This window comes from Condylura cristata, unplaced genomic scaffold, assembly GCF_000260355.1.
Source record: "Condylura cristata isolate star-nosed mole 26May11 unplaced genomic scaffold, ConCri1.0 scaffold00008, whole genome shotgun sequence".
NCBI classification, from domain to species: domain Eukaryota; kingdom Metazoa; phylum Chordata; class Mammalia; order Eulipotyphla; family Talpidae; genus Condylura; species Condylura cristata.
The window spans coordinates 6,301,183-6,316,943 of NW_004567109.1; the positions used below are offsets into that span (position 1 = coordinate 6,301,183).

The 15,761-nt window shown below is 65.0% G+C and overlaps 3 protein-coding genes across 5 annotated transcripts in view; 1 reads left to right on the top strand and 2 right to left on the bottom strand.

The window, feature by feature from the left end:
- CROCC (ciliary rootlet coiled-coil, rootletin) overlaps positions 1 to 7,767 on the top strand; it is a 42,152-nt gene extending 34,385 nt beyond the window's left edge. Inside the window, exons 28-37 of the mRNA XM_012722084.1 lie at positions 1,352 to 1,638; positions 1,731 to 1,851; positions 2,104 to 2,267; positions 3,497 to 3,712; positions 4,324 to 4,548; positions 4,923 to 5,072; positions 5,323 to 5,502; positions 5,754 to 5,885; positions 6,443 to 6,619; positions 7,245 to 7,767. Coding sequence (XP_012577538.1) covers positions 1,352 to 1,638; positions 1,731 to 1,851; positions 2,104 to 2,267; positions 3,497 to 3,712; positions 4,324 to 4,548; positions 4,923 to 5,072; positions 5,323 to 5,502; positions 5,754 to 5,885; positions 6,443 to 6,619; positions 7,245 to 7,331 — 1,739 coding nt within the window. The 3' untranslated portion in view covers positions 7,332 to 7,767. The remainder of the gene's footprint in view (positions 1 to 1,351; positions 1,639 to 1,730; positions 1,852 to 2,103; positions 2,268 to 3,496; positions 3,713 to 4,323; positions 4,549 to 4,922; positions 5,073 to 5,322; positions 5,503 to 5,753; positions 5,886 to 6,442; positions 6,620 to 7,244) is intronic.
- Positions 7,768 to 8,742: 975 nt separating this feature from the next.
- On the bottom strand, positions 8,743 to 14,201 carry MFAP2 (microfibrillar-associated protein 2). Of its 3 annotated transcripts, none has more exons than XM_012722171.1 (9): positions 14,113 to 14,201; positions 11,969 to 12,045; positions 10,988 to 11,077; positions 10,774 to 10,800; positions 10,618 to 10,704; positions 10,455 to 10,499; positions 9,666 to 9,753; positions 9,409 to 9,482; positions 8,743 to 9,216 (listed from the first exon to the last, which is right to left on the bottom strand). In XM_012722171.1, the coding sequence occupies exons 2-9, from the start codon at positions 12,003 to 12,005 to the stop codon at positions 9,113 to 9,115; spliced, it is 552 nt and encodes a 183-aa protein (XP_012577625.1). In that variant the 5' UTR covers positions 12,006 to 12,045; positions 14,113 to 14,201; the 3' UTR covers positions 8,743 to 9,112. The 3 variants fall into 3 exon arrangements, with proteins under 3 accessions (XP_012577625.1, XP_012577626.1, XP_012577624.1); XM_012722172.1 differs by having other exon boundaries at positions 10,455 to 10,502; positions 10,988 to 11,074; positions 14,113 to 14,144; XM_012722170.1 differs by having other exon boundaries at positions 10,455 to 10,502; positions 14,113 to 14,144.
- ATP13A2 (ATPase type 13A2) overlaps positions 12,701 to 15,761 on the bottom strand; it is a 19,637-nt gene continuing 16,576 nt past the window's right edge. The window contains exons 28-29 of the mRNA XM_012722085.1: positions 14,113 to 14,285; positions 12,701 to 12,893 (exon numbers count right to left, since the gene is read on the bottom strand). Coding sequence (XP_012577539.1) covers positions 12,701 to 12,893; positions 14,113 to 14,285 — 366 coding nt within the window. The remainder of the gene's footprint in view (positions 12,894 to 14,112; positions 14,286 to 15,761) is intronic.

Consider the following 15,761-nt stretch of genomic DNA (forward strand, 5'->3'; position numbering starts at 1 on the left):
CCTAGGGCTTCAACATGTGAACTTTGAAGACAGCCAAGTCAGCCTCCCCGAAAGGTGGAGAAACAGGCGGTAGTGATGGTTGCTAGCCGGAGACTGCCATCAGCGACCCTGAATCGTGCACTTGACGCTGTTAGGAAAGTGTATTTTTGGGCCCTCCCTGGTGGCGCAATGGGTTGAAGCCCAGTACTGCAAGCCCAGAGGTGACCACATGGCGCAGCAGACCTCTCCTGACCTGTCCACTGCTCCCCTCAGCAGTGTACTTCATCAGTCGGCCTGTTCTGCTCCCCACTGTCTCTGATGAATCCTCTCACTGCCACTGCACCTCTGGCCTACACCCCAGTTTTGTAAGCATAAATAAATAAATCTAGGGAAAAAAGATATACTGTATGTTGTACATATTTTATCACAATAGAAAAAAAGTGTAGATAAGGCAGGGGTGGAGGCTAGAGTTATGTGTGGGAGAGCCTCCCCGAGGAGGGGTGAGTCAGGGAAGGATGAGCTGGTGGAGGGAGCTGCTGGGAAAAGGGGCTCGGGAGCAGGACCTGACAGGGTAGAGAGGCGTGGGAGGCCATGTGGTGACAAAGGGCCTGCTCAGGTAGCCCTCGAAGGCCATTCCGAGGGTGCCGGATCTCCCCTGAGGGACTGGAGGCCCCGGGCAGTGGGCAGAGGTCCTGCTGTGGGGACCAGAGCCGAGGCCAGTTTAGGTGTCCCTGACCTGGGCAATGCGGCTTGCACAGGCTGGCCCCTGCCCTACAGTTCCGGTGCTGACCGCCAGGTGTCGTCCTGCCTCCCCTCTGGTCCTCCCGGACCCACCGGGCTCCTTGCTGCCAGCCTTCTCCAAAGCTGAGTTCCAGGTTATCTGCTAACTGGGTTCACATCCCAGCTCTGGAACTTCTCAGCTTCGAGAGCAAGCAAATCGTTAAGCCTGTCCAGCCTCGAAAGGGACAGCCCTTAACTCTTAGGGTGGCTGAGCTGTGGCCAGTTTAGGTGTCCCCGGCTCTCACAGGGTGGCTGAGGAGTTGTGGGAAAGCATCTGTCCAGTTCCCAACACTCAGTGAGCGCTCAGTGTGGAGACAGGGACATGATGGGGCGTCCTGGGACTGGGCCCCGAGGACGAAGCCCTCCTGACACTTGTGGTTTGGGCAGGGGCAGATGCCAGAGAGGCCTGTGGGGAAGGATCTGGTGGGTCGGGTAAAGACAGCCGTTGGGAGACAAGTGACCAGGGAAGGCCTGGAACATGAGCTGGGGGTCATGTGAAGCGACCAGTTGAGGGAGGAACAGGGCTTCTGAGCACTGCCAGGGAAGCTGGGCCTGACGAGGGCTGGTGCAGCTGTGGCCATTCCAACTGCAGCTGTGTGCCCACGTGGGCGGCGGGTACAGCCGGGCCCTGCGGTGCTTGAGGAGCCTGCAGGAGCCGTCAGGGCAGAGGCCAGTGGCCCCCAGAGCCCTGAGCTCCCCCGTCCTCTAGGAAGTGGAGAAGTGCTCGCCAGCCCCGGCCCCTCGGAGTGCAGCCCCGTGTCCGAGCCCCGCTCCCCGGGACCTGCCACCTCCCCGGCACCTCCAGACCTGGACCCAGAGGTGGTGCGGGGGGCCCTCCGGGACTTCCTGCAGGAGCTGCGGAGCACCCAGAGAGAACGGGTGAGGCGGTGTGAGCGGCTGGGTGGGGACGAGGCGGCCGAGAGCCGCAGGTTGTCTGAGCAGGGTCCCTTCCCCCCCATGTTGGGTGACAGGACGAGCTTCGAGTCCAGACATGTACCCTGAGTCGCCAGCTGGCCGAGATGGAGGCCGAGAGGGACAGCGCAGCCTCGAGGGCGAGGCGGCTGCAGAAGGCGGTGGCCGAGAGTGAGGAAGGTGAGCCAGGCCTTGCTGCCCTCCACCCTGGGGAGGCCGGGCCTCGGTCTGAGCAGCTCTGTCACTGACCTGGCCACTGTCACCCCGGCCCTGGCCCGTCTCCCCTGGGGGATGCTCCTGGCGACCCCACCCTTTATCGACACGCGGCCCTGAGCGGCCGGCCCTGTGGTGGGTGGGGTCAGGCTGGGCATTTGCGGCCGGGCTTGGGCCTCAGGGCTGGGCCTGGCCCGGCTGATGGAACTGGGCCCGCAGCCCGGCGCAGTGTGGACGGGCGGCTGAGCGGGGCCCAGGCCGAGCTGGCGCTGCAGGAGGAGGGGGTGCGGCGCAGCGAGCGGGAGCGCCGGGCGGCGCTGGACCAGGTGACCGCCCTGGAACGGAGCGTGCAGGCCACCGAGAGTGAGCTCCGGGCCAGCCAGGTAGGAGCGACGGGGCGGGGGGGATGGAGTCTTGTGCCCGACCGGGTGTCTGTAAGTGCGGCTGTGTGCCCGCTCCCGGCACCCGGCACCACGGAAGGCACCGCCTGGGGATTCCTCCAAAGCCCCTTGGGGTTCCGTCCGTCCAAGGTCACCAGGCTGTAGAAGAGCAAGTCGGGGTTCGAGTCTTGGCCCTGCGCCTCGCGGCTTGTCTGATACTCATTTCCCTCCCCTGTGAACGGCGTGGGGGGCCGATACCTGTCTCCCGGGGATGGTGCCGGTGCACATAGGCTAACACGCGGGCCGCGCTTTTTCAGCTCTGCACACCCCGTGAGGGTGCTGTGGGTTTGGACGGCTGTGCGCGTGCGCCTGCGTGTGGAGCACAGAGCACAGGCCCGGCTGTGTTAGGCCGGACTCCTGAAGCCTCCAGCCCTCCTCGCCCCCTACCACCCTCCCCTGGCCCTCTGCCCCGAAGCCCACCCCTGCTCTGGCTTCCAGCCACACTGGAGCTGGATTGTTGTGTCTGCGGCTCCAGCTCTGGCCTGGGGCCCAGCCGCAGGAGAAGGCCGGGAACAAAGCTGGGCAGGAGCCAGCGTGGGCTGCCGGGTGTAGACCTGGCAGGACTGGGGCTTTGAGCAAGGCGGGAGAGGGGCCGGATCGGGGGGGTGGGTGGGGGTGCAAAAATGACACCCCTTAACCTGCCCTGTCTCTGGGATGGTAGTAGGAAGCTGTTTTTCTGCCCTACCCCCAGCCCAAGCCTCCTTTACTGTCTAACCCCATGAGGAAGGGAGGGGCACCGGCCCCCCCACCCCGCCAAGCCTAATTACGCCCACGGCTGCTGCCTGTTCACACATGTAGCTTCTGGGCCCACCTCTAGAGAGCGGGGCAGCGAGCGGGAGAGGCCCCGGAACCTGCATTTGGGCAATCCCCCTAGGACTCTGAACGAGGGGCTGTGGTACCCCTCGGCCAGCCCATACCCCACTCTACAGAAGTGAAAAAGGCCCTGAGGGCAGGAAGGGACAGGCCGGGTCACACAGCCCGGGCTCAGCAGAACTGGGAAGCGCAGCTGGGGTGACTGAGCCCCAAGAGGGTCCTGGACTCGCCCTAGTCCCACAGGGAGTGCTTGGCCTGCCACCTCGAGGCTGCTCCCCACTTTCTTCTCAGGGTCCTGGGGGAGGTGGGCGCTAGGGGTGGGCAGGACAGCTGGGGTCTGAGCCGTCCCCCACGCACAGGAGAGGGTCAGCAAGATGAAGGCCAACGAGGCGAAGCTGGAGAGCGACAAGCGGCGCCTGAAGGAGGTGCTCGATGCCTCCGAGAGCCGCACCATCAAGCTGGAGCTGCAGCGGCGCTCGCTGGAGGGGGAGCTGCAGCGCAGCCGCCTGGGCCTGAGCGACCGGGAGGCCCAGGCCCAGGCCCTCCAGGACCGGGTGGACGCTCTGCAGAGGCAGGTGGGTCCCCTCCACCCTCCATCCTCGTCATCTGCAACCCTGGGCCCAGCGCTCTCCAGGCCCACACAGACTGCCCCGCACTGGCGGGAGGCTTCCCAGTGCTCCTTCCCGCCTCACAGGTGGGCGAATGGGGGTTCAGAGAGGCGATGTCATTGCCCAAGGTCACACAGCTAATTAAAGGCGGAGCCTGTATTAGACTTTCGGACCCGACAATGGAATGTGCCTCCTAAGAGGTGTACGGAGCCTCTTCGGAGAGAGTTAGGTTTCCCGTTTTGCTTTGGCTGCCAGGAAGCTCAGCTATGGATGAATTGCTCAATAACTGCTGCCCCTGCATGGCTTACCCAGCCAAGGGCATAGAGAAGGCGGTGACTGTTGCTCTTTCTTCTCTACAGCAGGAGAGAGAGGGACCGCAGGGTCTGAGACACACCAGGTTACTAGCTCTCTGGATGAGGTAGCCCACCAGCACAGGGCCGGGGCCAGGGTGCAGCAGGCAGAGCCACTGGGAGCACGTGGAACTCTGAGTGTCAGTGATGAAGGTCCCGAGAGGTGGGGAGCGCTGCGGCAGCTCCCAGTGGAGCAGGCCACTTAGGTCCTGTCTGGCCTCCTGCCAGGTGGCCGACAGTGAGGTGAAGGCGGGCACGCTGCAGCTGACGGTGGAGCGACTGACTGGGGCCCTGGCCAAGGTGGAGGAGAGCGAGAGGGCCTTGCGGGACAAGGTTCGGGGGCTGAGGGAGGCTCTGGCTCAGAACAACGCCAGCCTCACCAGCACCCAGGACAAGAATCTGCACCTGCAGAAGACCCTGACTGCCTGTGAACATGACCGCCAAGTGCTCCAAGTAGGGGATCCCCGGGCCGGCTGCTGCGGGCTTAGTGAACGCCTATGTCAGGCCAGGCTTTGGGGGCCAGCGGTGGGGACTCTGACCCAGCCCACGAAGGGAGGGGTGGGCTCAGTGAGCATCCACCAGATAGAGGCGGCTAGGGGTGGGCCAGTAAGAGATCAAGGCTGCCAGCCATGGCGTGGAGGAAGCCGGGGGCCAGCGGGGCAGAGTTGGGGTCTGGGTCCTCCGCACCTCAAGCAGGCCGGTGGCTTGGCTGTGGACCAGGCTCACTGCTGGCCACCCCGAGGTGGTTGTGGCCCCGAGCCTCAGCGTAGAGGACCCCTTTGCCGGGGGGCTCCCGGGCTGACTGCGCCATTGGCCCCACCCCCCAGGAACGGCTGGACGCCGCGCGTCAGGCATTGTCTGAGGCCCGCAAGCAGAACAGCTCCCTGGGCGAGCAGGTGCAGACAATGCGGGGTGAGCTGGCCGGCCTGGAGCTGCAGAGGGCGGAGGCCGAGGGCCAGCTGCAACAGCTGCAGGAGGTGAGCAGGGCAGGCCCAGTGCTGTGGGACCTTGTCACCGGCTCACCCTCTCCCAGGAGAGCAGGGTCCATTCGGCCTGTCCCCCAAAACACAGCTGGAGGAGTGAGGCCCAGAGGGACTCTGACCTCAGGTGGCCCCGTCGGCCTCGGGCATCCCGCCTGTGAGTGGGCGTGGCAGGCCCGCACTGTCAGCCCCCAGTGCCCATGGGCACACCGGCCCAGAGGGCTCAGGGCTGCTGGCTTTGCTGCAGGTGTTGCAACAGCGACAGGACGGTGAGGCCGCGGCCCTGCGCGCCGTCCAGAAGCTGCAGGATGAGCGGCAGCGGCTGCAGCGTGCCCTGGTGCAGCTGGAGGCCGAGAAGCAGGACGCGGAGCGGTCGGCGCTGCGGCTAGAGAAGGACCAGGTGGCCCTCAAGAAAACACTGGACAAGGTGGGCTGCCGCCGGGGGCCTCCCCTCACTTCCTCTGGGTCCCCACCCAGGCCCCGCCCACTGTCCCCGCTCTCTGCGCCAGGGCCTGGGAGCCTTGGGTCTTCCTGGCCTCTGCTCCCGCTGCCTCTAACCTAATGCCCCTCTCTGAGCTGCCCCCCGCCCCACATCCCCTGCCCAGGGATCCTCTGTCCCCCTCCCCACCGCCCCCCCTCTCCTGGGGACCCTGACCCCCTCCGGCTCTTCCCACCCAGGTGGAGCGGGAGAAGCTCCGCAGCCAGGAGGACTCGGTGCGGCTGAGTGCAGAGAAGGGCCGCCTGGACCGCACGCTCACGGGGGCTGAGCTGGAGCTGGCCGAGGCGCAGAGGCAGATCCAGCTGCTGGAGGTAGGCCTGGCCCCACCCCTGGCATCCGCCTCCCCCTGGCCTTGGGCCCCACCCCTACTCCTGCCTGGCTGCCCAGGAGCTGCTGGAGGCTCGGCCACCTCCACCCAGGCCCTGGAGGGGGCGGCAGAGCCAGGCCCCAGGGCAGTAGTGAGATGCTGCAGCCTGGCACCGTGTTCAGGCGCGTGGTGGACGTGCACCCTGTACTGGAGCACGAGGAGGAGCCCAGCTCCCAGGGCTCGACCTGCACGCGCATCTGTGCGGGCCCTTCACGGGTGCTGTCGGGCCGCTGCACGCACGTGCGCCCACGTGAGCATGGGCGCTGGTCACCTGCTCGTCGTCGTGCCTGTATGAATAGGGGCCTGCTGCGTGTTTGAATGCTTCTGTGTCACACACGCACAGTGAAACTGGGGGGCCCTGGGTACCCTAACCTCGGATTCGCAGGGCCAAAGCACGGGGCGTCTCCTGCAGCCCCTGCCTGCATTCACCCGCCCCGCCAACCTTCAGGCACAACCGCCCCCCCCACACCAGCCAGACCCCCAACTAGGCTCCTCCTGCAGGCCCAGGTGCTGGCCCTGGAGCAAAACCATAGCCCAGCCCAGCTGGAGGCAGACCGGCAGCGGCTGGAGCTGCAGCGGGAGGTCGAGCGGCTGCAGAGCGCCCAGGCGCAGACGGAGCGCACCCTGGAGGCTCGGGAGCGGGCCCACCGGCAGAGGGTGCGCGGGCTGGAGGAGCAGGTAACTGGCTGGGCCCCTGGCTGGCCGCAGGCGAGGCTGGGCCAGGACGGTAGTGAGGAGCTGCAGGCGCTGCCCCGGCTGGCCATGAGCTCTGAGGTGTAAGCGGCCCTCCCCGGCCCCAGCAGGAATGGTGGCTCCAGACCCAGGGCTCAGTCCCTTTACTCTGGTTCTCTGGCTGCACACCCGGGCAGGCCCTCTCTCTGGGCAACAGCTCCAGGTTGGGGTTATCTCAGGACCCCAGAGGAGAGGGGGTTCTTTCCCTGCCCCCCGGCAATAGCCAGAGGCCCGGGGATGACCGTGTCTGGCCAGCTCAGGTCACAGGCCCTTCCTGAGTGTGTCCCACCCAGGCACGGCTTCAAGACAGGCTGCCCTGATAGGCCAGGTCTGGGTCACGTTTCAGGTCTGAAGATGACTTGGGTGGGCTGGACCCCAAAGACACAGCAGTCTGAGGACACCTGGCTGCTCCAAGGAGCAAAACCAGAGAGAACATCCTGGATCTTAGATCTGTTTTTCCTGAAACAGGCAGCACTGGGTCCCTTGTGCGGCTGCGGGGTCCCTCCATCAGTAGCCCCCCTTTCTCTGCAACCACACTGGGGCCCTAGGCTGCTCCTGCCTTCTTCTCTAGGTGTCCACACTGAAGGGACAGTTGCAACAGGAGCTTCGCAGGAGCGCTGCGCCTTTCTCCCTCCCAGCCCTGTCCCCTGAGAAATGAGCCCCTTCCCGCTGGCAGCCCAAGCCGGGAGGAGGGCCTCCTCTCCAGCAGTCACCCACAGCCTGGCTGGGTGAGGAGCAGCAAGGGCAGTGCTGACCGCCGGCACCACACCACCGCACCCCAGCGGCTTCCCGGCACTTCAGGCCCCTGCAGTGTGTGGGCCCCTCAGTCCAGGCCCCGCTAGGATGAGCCACTCCATACTGCAGGAGGAACCCCTGAGCGACTCGGGAAAGCAGGCCTGGGGACCCCTGGGTGCCAGCCAACACTGGAGTAAGGGGCAGAGGAGGGGCTGGAGCGGGGGCCCAGGCCCACCGCTGACCTCCCAGAGACCTCTCTGCCTTGTTCAACATGTTCATGGGCAAAGTCCTGTGTTCAGAGCCGCTGTATTTTTGTACCTTTTTACCATGTTCACTGTTGGGAGTTATTTTGTAACGGAAAAACCCACTTTTCTAAACCCCTTTGTGCACTGTTGCTTTACTGTCACTGTGCCTCCTCGGCCGGAGCTTGCAGGATGCAGGTGTTATCTGGGGAGCTGTAGGGGGGCCTGTGCGCCCCGGAAGGAACTGCCCGCTCTCAGGCTGCCTGGGGGTGACATGGGGAGGCCACCCCGGCCGACAGGGCCCCAGGCGGACCCCACCTGCAGGCGGGCTCGATGCTTCCAGGCAGCGCCCCTCGGGGGCCCCCCTTCAGCGGCAGGGACCTCTTGGCAGCCAGGTGAACAAGTGGAGGCCTGGGCGCAGCCTGGGAGGAAGGGGGTGTCGCCCAGGCTCTACCGAGGGTGCGGCTTCATCGCCCAGAGCTTGCTCCTCTGAAGCAGACACCTGCCGCATGGTCCCGGGCGACACAGGTGGGCATGTTCACCCCCAGGGCATGCTCACCCCCAGCGGTCCACCGAGCCAGGTGCCCCCCATTGCCAGCGTGGGCCCTTGGGCAACCACTAATGTCTCTGGGCTTTGTTCCCCTGCTGTGAGGGCTGTTTCCTGCACCCAAGCAGGCCCGTGGGGAGCTGCAATACGGCTGTGGGGGTGTCCCAAGTGGCTCGGCTGCTTCTGCCTTCTGGACTGCACCAGCCTCCCCCACCAAGAGTCTTCCTGCCGCCACCCCCCATGCCCTCATGGCTCGCACGGGCGGCTGTGAATTTTGGCTTGCACCCCTTTGTTGACAGGGACTCATGTCCTCACCAAGCATCCCTGAGCACGAGCAAGCAGTGGAAATAGAACCATTGTTTCCAATGGGACACACAGACACCCCCCTGCCCCGCAAGGGTGAAGAGGCAGGGCTGGGGTTACAGAGGCCAGGGCGGGGGGTGGTGTCCCTGACACACCTCCTCCCTGGAGGCCAGGGAGCCGCCTGCCCTGCTCTGTGCTTGTCCCTGAAAAGGTGACTCAATCTTTTGTAAAAATGTGTTTTTAATTTTGTATAAAACAAAGCCGGTCTATGCCCAGGGCTCTAGGAAACCCAGGCAGACCAGCTGGGGTGAGGGGCGTAGCCTACCTGGGGGATGGGGGACTGCTCCCAGCCCAAGGAGAGGCGCTGAGAGCCCAGATTCCACCTATAGGCCTGGGGTGCCCCTCACCCCAGGGTGAAGGCTGGGTGGCAGGGAGTCCCCAGGCCCTGGGGCCAGGCTGGGAGAAGGGCCGGAGGCCACCCCCGGGGCCTCAGTCCACTACCTTTTTACAGAATACAAGGAATGTTGGGCTGGGGAGAAAAGCACCAGGTGAGACAGGGCCCGAGGGCCCCAGATCTGAGGAGCGTCCAGGGTTCGGGGGGTCAGCGCCACCCTAGCAGCCCCCGCAGCTCCTGACACAGGAGGCTGCCACAGATTGACACAGGCCACTGCTGGCCATCACGCCACATTTGGAGAACTTGTCCCGGCACAGGTCGGCTGTTGGGGAGCAGGAAGGAGTCAAGAGTCAGGGCGGGGCTCCCTCCTCCACCCCTGCTTATTGGGGTTGGGGGGGCGCTCTGCGGCTGCAGGCAGCAGGACCCCGAGCGTCCTGTGTTGATAGCATGAGGCGGGAGGATGCGGGAGCAGGAGCAGGTGGGGCCCCGCGGAGCGGCGGCGGAGTTGTCCTACCTCGGAGGAGCTCCTCGTGGGCGCAGACCGTGCGGACACAGATCTCCCTGTTGACCACGTACACGCGGCGCAGGCTGCGGGCAGGCCGGGGGCAGCGTCAGCGCCGACCCAGCGCACTGGGAGAGCCCCCCGGGACCTGCGTGGGTGCCCGGAGCACCGCCCCAGGCCAGGCCTCCGGGAGTTGGGTCCAGCTCCGGGGCTGCCTTCCCCAAGCCCCAACCTGGTGGACGGGGCCGCTCCCCAGCCCCCGCGCTCACCTGTAGAAGCAGATCTCGTTGAGACACTGCTTGCAAGGCTTGTGGATGGAGTAGAGCCGGGTGCAGGGGTACTGCTCCTCGCGGCAATCTGGGTGGCAGGCGGGGTCAGGCCAGGGGCCGCAGCTTGGGGCTCGGAGCTGGGGGCTGCCCGCCACCTCCCCCAGGACATGGCTCTCGCTCGGAGTCAGTCCGGGGACAGGCCCGGCCCCAGGCACACACAGCATCGCTGCACCTTCCGGGGCTGCCCACTTCACACTCAGAAGCCATATCCAGCCACAAGAAGGGTCGAGCACAGATCTACACCCGCCCCTGCCGGGTCCCACACCAGTCGCCGTGACTGGACCTCGGCCCACTGCGCATGCTCAGAGCGTGCACACCCTGGCGCCTGCGCACTCACGGCCTGTGCACTCGGGAGCCGGGACGCACCGGGCCTTATCTGGCCTGGCTTCCTGGCCTCACCTCACCCGCCACCAGCACCCCCCAGTCCTCACCCGCCATCAGCACCCCCTCAGGTTGGCAGCATGCCTCCAGCACTCTCCCTGCCCCCCCTTTCCCCCCAGCATGTGGGGATAGTGGCTCCTCTTGAGGCTGCGGCCTCCAGCCAGGCCCCGGGGCAGGGCTCTGCCAGAGCTGGGCCTGGGGTTGCCAGCCTTAGGCAGGGCCCTGCAAGCCCCCACGCCCACCCCACCGCAGCCGGGCAAAGGCTTGGCTCTCTCTGTCCTGCTAGTGCTGCCTTCCTGGCCCCAGCTCCTGGGCGGTGCCTCAGTTCTTCCAGTGTCCATAACTCACCAAGAGGCCCGGGCTCTGTGGGCTCCGTCTCTGAGTCTCCTGGTTCTGCTGTTGGATGGCAACAGCAGAGGTTACTGGCAGGGTCTGTTTGGAGCGGGAGTTCACCTCTCCAGGCCCAGCCAAGCCTCCCCGCCCCTCTGGCTCACGGGCCGTGGTGGCCTACCTGGGGTGGGGGCCGCAATGACTTCCTGTTGCACGTCTTGCTGGGACTGGAACTGGAACTGCTCCTCGGGAGGCCGAGCAGTCACCTCTGTGACAGGAGGTGATAAGGGGGGCTGCACCCTGCCCCCCTCCCCCCCAGGTGGCCCGAGCCCTTTACCTTGATAATCATAGTAGTCCAGGTTGTCTGAAACAAAGATGGACGTGGAATTGGTGGGGGTCATTTGCCAGCTCACGAGTCATGACTGAGTGGGAGCATCACCCCCACCTGTGGTCCCCATCACCCCCACCTGACCCTGGCTGCAGCCTGCACACCTGGGGGCCAGGCCTTGGTGACTGGCAGGGGCAGGCCGGGGGGTGGGCAAGGAGCTTACCAATCTGGTCGTTGTAGTGGGTGTACTGGACATGGTCCGGGAATGGAGGCAGCGGGTCCAGGTCATACTGGCCCTGAGCCAGCAGGCCTGCTGTCAGGGAGGCAAAGCATGAGGGAAGCCCCCAAGCGCTTCTGGGGAGGGTGGGTGGAGGCTCAAGGGCTGTGAGAGCCTAGACCCCAGGGCTACAGGATTGAAACTCCTCCCTGACTGGACACCCTTGGCTGGCTGTGCACCTCACCCACCTCACTCTTCCCCTCTCCCTCTTGCTGGCTCCTGGCTGTTCCAGGACCTCAGCACCCCCTGGCTGTCCAGGCCCTTGCACTTGACTGTCCCTGGGCCTGTGATAGCTAAGCTGCTGCTTCTTCTTTAAGTCTCAACTGAAATTTCAGGTCTGCTGAGAGACCCTGCTGACCATCCGCCCTCGCCCTCTCATCCTTCTGTTTATTTTCATCAGAGCACAACCTCTGACATAAATCATGTCTCCTTGAGGATCTGGGCCTCCCTTCCCTAGCCTGGCAGTACCACGGGCCAGAGTTGTATCTGCCTAGCCCAGGGCCTGGCACGTAACGGGCTGAGTAAACAGCTGCTAAATGAATGAATGTCAGATCTGGCAGGGCCTTGTGATCCCCACTGATGGCTCCTCACTTGACCAATAGGGACTTTGTCAAAGTCAAGGTCAAGTCTGTGAAGGGAGGGGGACTCCAAAGGAGTCTAGAGTATGGGTGAGCCCGAGAGGGCCAGTAACAGGAGAGTGGAAGCCTGGGGCCACTCTCCAGAGCCCGCTGCCACTGCTGGGGGTGCTGTGGGAAGGGCCCACCAGGGGCTTACTTTGGGAGGGGCTGGCCATCCACTGTGGTCCCTGGAGCTGAGGGGCTGAGTTTTGGCCGACAGGCATGGCAAAATCCACTGCCAGTTCCCGCCCCACACAGACCCCACTCACACCCCCCTGAGGAGCACCCCCATAGCCACGAGGCCACTTACCAGGCAGGACAAGCAGGAAGAGGTAGGCAGCTCTCATGGCCACACGGTGAGGCGGCTGGGCTGGTGTCGGAGGACAGCTGGAGGAGGGGGGGTGAGCTGCATCCCAGGCCTACTCCCCGAGGCCTGTAGAGCCCACCTGTCCCCCCAGTTCTGAAGGAGGCACCGGGAATACACACCCTAGAGAGCTGGGGGGCAGGCAGCTGGGGGCAGGGCACTACTGAGGGGCATTCGCTGTCCCTGATGGTCCACCCCAACCTGGCTCCAGAGTTGATCTTCAGTGAGGACAACCCCCACTGTAAGGACACCTCCACTCTCCCAGTGCCTGGGGAGACGGTCCTAATCCCCTGGCAGCAGCTGACCAGTCTTTCTGGCCTGGCACCTCCCCAGGTAGCAAAGGATAGTAGGGATCTCTGACCCAAGGCTCAAGGCTCATCCTCAGGACCGTGCCTGGTGCAGCCAACATCTCAGCTGGGCTCAGCACCAGCGCCAAGCCCGCCACCTGCTGCCAATTAGCCCCTGGGCCCTGAGCATCTTGCCCAGCAGGAAACCACATGCTCACGGGCAGGGCCCCTGGGGCAGCCAGGCCGGGCAGGGCTCCCAGCCCATAGAGTCCTCTCCTGCCAGGCTCCAGGCCTCCCAAGACCTGGCGGTCTCCATCACGAGACTGAGGCCTGTTTGTCTGCAGCAGCAGGAAGCACTTAGGGTGGAGCCTGATGAGGGCTTTTCTGGATCCTAGAAGGGCAGCACTGGAGGGCACCATGATGCCACCCAGCCCTGGGCGCCGAAGCCCTGGCACTCTGACTGGTGCTGTGTGCGTAAGTTTCCTTGGAGAGGACACTGGTCCACCGTGTCCACCAGGCTCGGAGGCCGGCCAGCCTCTTGTCTGGCTACACAGTGGACTTGGCGGAAGCGTCCGCTGCGAGGGCTGGAAGAAAGTCCCGGGCTCACCCATCCAGGAGGGTCCCCCTTCCCCACGAAGTTCCTGCTTGTAGAGGACCGCAACCTAGCGCGGCCTCTCCACACCCCACTGGGAAATCTGGGGGGGACGGGGTAAGAAACATGGGCATCCGACCCCTTCCCTCCCAGTCCTGACACCTGTTTCCCCCTCCCCAAGTCACGGTGGGCACCTCACTGTCAACCCTGACCCCAGAGGGAGAGGACTGCTGTGAGGGGCTGGGCTGGGGAGAGGACACTTGGCTCAAGCTGCCCACTGGCGGGGGGACACCCCATCCCTATTCTAACAAGACCTGGGCTCTTCGCAAGGGCCCCTCGAGCTCCTGTGCCCCGGGGCTGGGGGAGTCAGGCTGTTCGGGGCTGTCCCTGCTCAATGGCGGAGTTGGGGCCTCCGAGGTGGAGGCTAGGGATGCCCTCTGGCCCCAAAGCCTGCCCCGCTGGGCCTTTCAGCAGGTCTGGCACCCAGGCACTGTTTATCGAGGGAAGGGGCCCGGGAGACGGGGCTACAGAGAAGCGAGGTGAGGGAGTAACAGATCCCTCCCGAAGGACCACACTCCCAGAACTTCTAGACTCGAATTCTGGGGTGATGCGCAGGCCAGCACCCGCGGGCGAGGCCGGCCCCCACTCTCCGCGCTGCAGACCCGCCCTTCGGCCTGCGGAGGAGGGGCCGACTGGGCCGCGGGGCCCCTGCCCCCACGCCGGGCCGGGCGAGCTGCGGGAGGCCGCGGCTGCAGGAAACCAGATGTTGCAGCCGCACAGCTGGGACCGATCAGTCGCGGAAACTCGCTCGGCCGGCCTCGCTCGCTCGCGCTCTCCGTCTCTGATCTCTTTCTTTTGTCTCTCCCGTCGGTCCCGGCCGACACCCCCCACCCCGCCCGCCACATTCCAACCTCCTGGGGAGAACAAAAGCCGCCCCCATCCTCGACGCCCCGCTTCTGGCTCCCCGCGAGCTCGCGTTCTCCTCCCTTCTCAACTCGCGCCCTCCCCCGAAAGCGACCCCAAACTTTCCACGCGTCCTCTCAGCATCTGCTCAGACGGCCCAGCTTCAGGGTCTCAGGCAGCCCTCCCCGGGATGCGGGGCCCGCAGGCTGCGGCCCCCCACACCCGCGGTGCCCCTGCGCGCGCGCGACCTGAGCCCCCCGCCCCCACCCCCCTAGCGTCCCTGGTCCGGCGGCCAGACCCGCGCCTACCTGTCCCGGTCACTGCCGCCCCGTTCCGAGTCCGCCCGCCCGCCAGAGCCGCCCCTTTGCCCGCTCCGAGCCCCCCTCCGGGCCCCCGACGGGGCGGGCGCCCGCCCTCCAGCCCCGGAGCCGCTGGGTCCTAACGCGAGCGCCACTGCTGGCCTCGGGTCTTCAGCCCTCTTCTGGGGACAGCGGAGGCAGCCGGGTCATCCTCAGGGGTCTTCACGTCCTACCTCGCAGTGCCCTTTCTCGCCTTCGTGGGAGCACTTCTGGCCTGCAGTCCGTGGTTGTGAGCTGGGGGTGTTGGTCCATTTCACAGAGGGGAAGACCAAGGTCATCAGTGTCATTTGTTCAAACCCACGTAGCTAGAAAGTAAGTCTTGTCCGCCCCTCTGGCTTCTCCCGGCCACAGGACACCTTCCCCGGCCACTTGGCAGTCTCGTGTTAAACCCCTGCCCCTGCTTGCCACAGGACCTTGGCTCATGCTGCGGTTTCCTCCCGGAGCGCCGTGGAGGTCGCCTCCGTTGGGTTGCAGAGCAAAGCCTCCTGCCCTCAGGGAGCCTTCCCTTGCTGTTCAGATCCTTCTGCTTACCGCTCACAGCTGTCAGGTTGCAGTGTCCAGGAAGTGCTTGTGGAATGAGTGAATGTCCACTCAATTCTTCTGGGAGACTGACCCGGTGGGGGTGCGGGCGCTGCCTGGTCACAGGAGCCTAGACCTGAGGCAGGGGATTCCTACTGATGACCGGGATGCCCCTTGGTCAGATCAGACCTCCTCACCCCCTCCATGCCCCCCACAACTGCCTATCCCTTAGATTCCAAGTCCTACTTGGCAGAAACTAAATATACATCATTTGTTCCCCAGGGCTGCTTTGCCAAATGACTGGAAAAAAAAAATTCTGCCACTGCTCTCCCTGCCCCCAGCAGGGACTGTCCCTGGGAGAGCCAGAGGGCCCAGGGGCTAGTCAGCCCTCCCCACCCTCTTGGTCCTTCAAGGATGCCAGCGCAAGACGGCCAGGATGGGGGAGCACCACCCAGAAATGCTGTGCCCTGCATTGGACAAAGAGGGGACACAGGTCCCCAAGCTGCCAACTGTGTCCCTGCGGCTTCTCCCCACTCCTAGGCCCTAAGACTCCAGAGGGGCAGCGGTGATTGGGGGAGGGGCTGGTGCCCCTTTCCCCCTGGGAGACGCGCTCCTTCCGGCCCACCTCTCAGACTGGTTACAAGCTGCACACCACAGGGGCTGTTTCTCTCTGCCAGGCTCTAGCCCCTGTGCCTAGTACTTGGCTGCCAGGAAGACTGGCTCAAGGGGAGGGAGGAGTGGAACCCTGGCCTCTGCGTCCCCTGCTGCCCTGCCACCCTGACCTGTGGCGGCCTGACTCAGTACCCAGTGCAGGTATGTGGCTGCGTCTGATTTGGTCACCCCCCCCACCCCCGCACCCCCTTTCCATCATGGCTGCATGCCCACTGACCAGGGACGGCACCAGCACTTCCGGTAATAAGGCTGGCAGGAGTTCTGGAGAGCAGGAAACAGCCTTCCTTTCCTCTTCTCCCCTGCCTAGCGTGGAGGGCCTGAAGACCCACCTCTAGAGTCGGGCCTGGCCTTCTGACAAGGCCGATGAGATCAGAAGCACGCACCCTTCCTTAGGGGGCGGTGCCCAC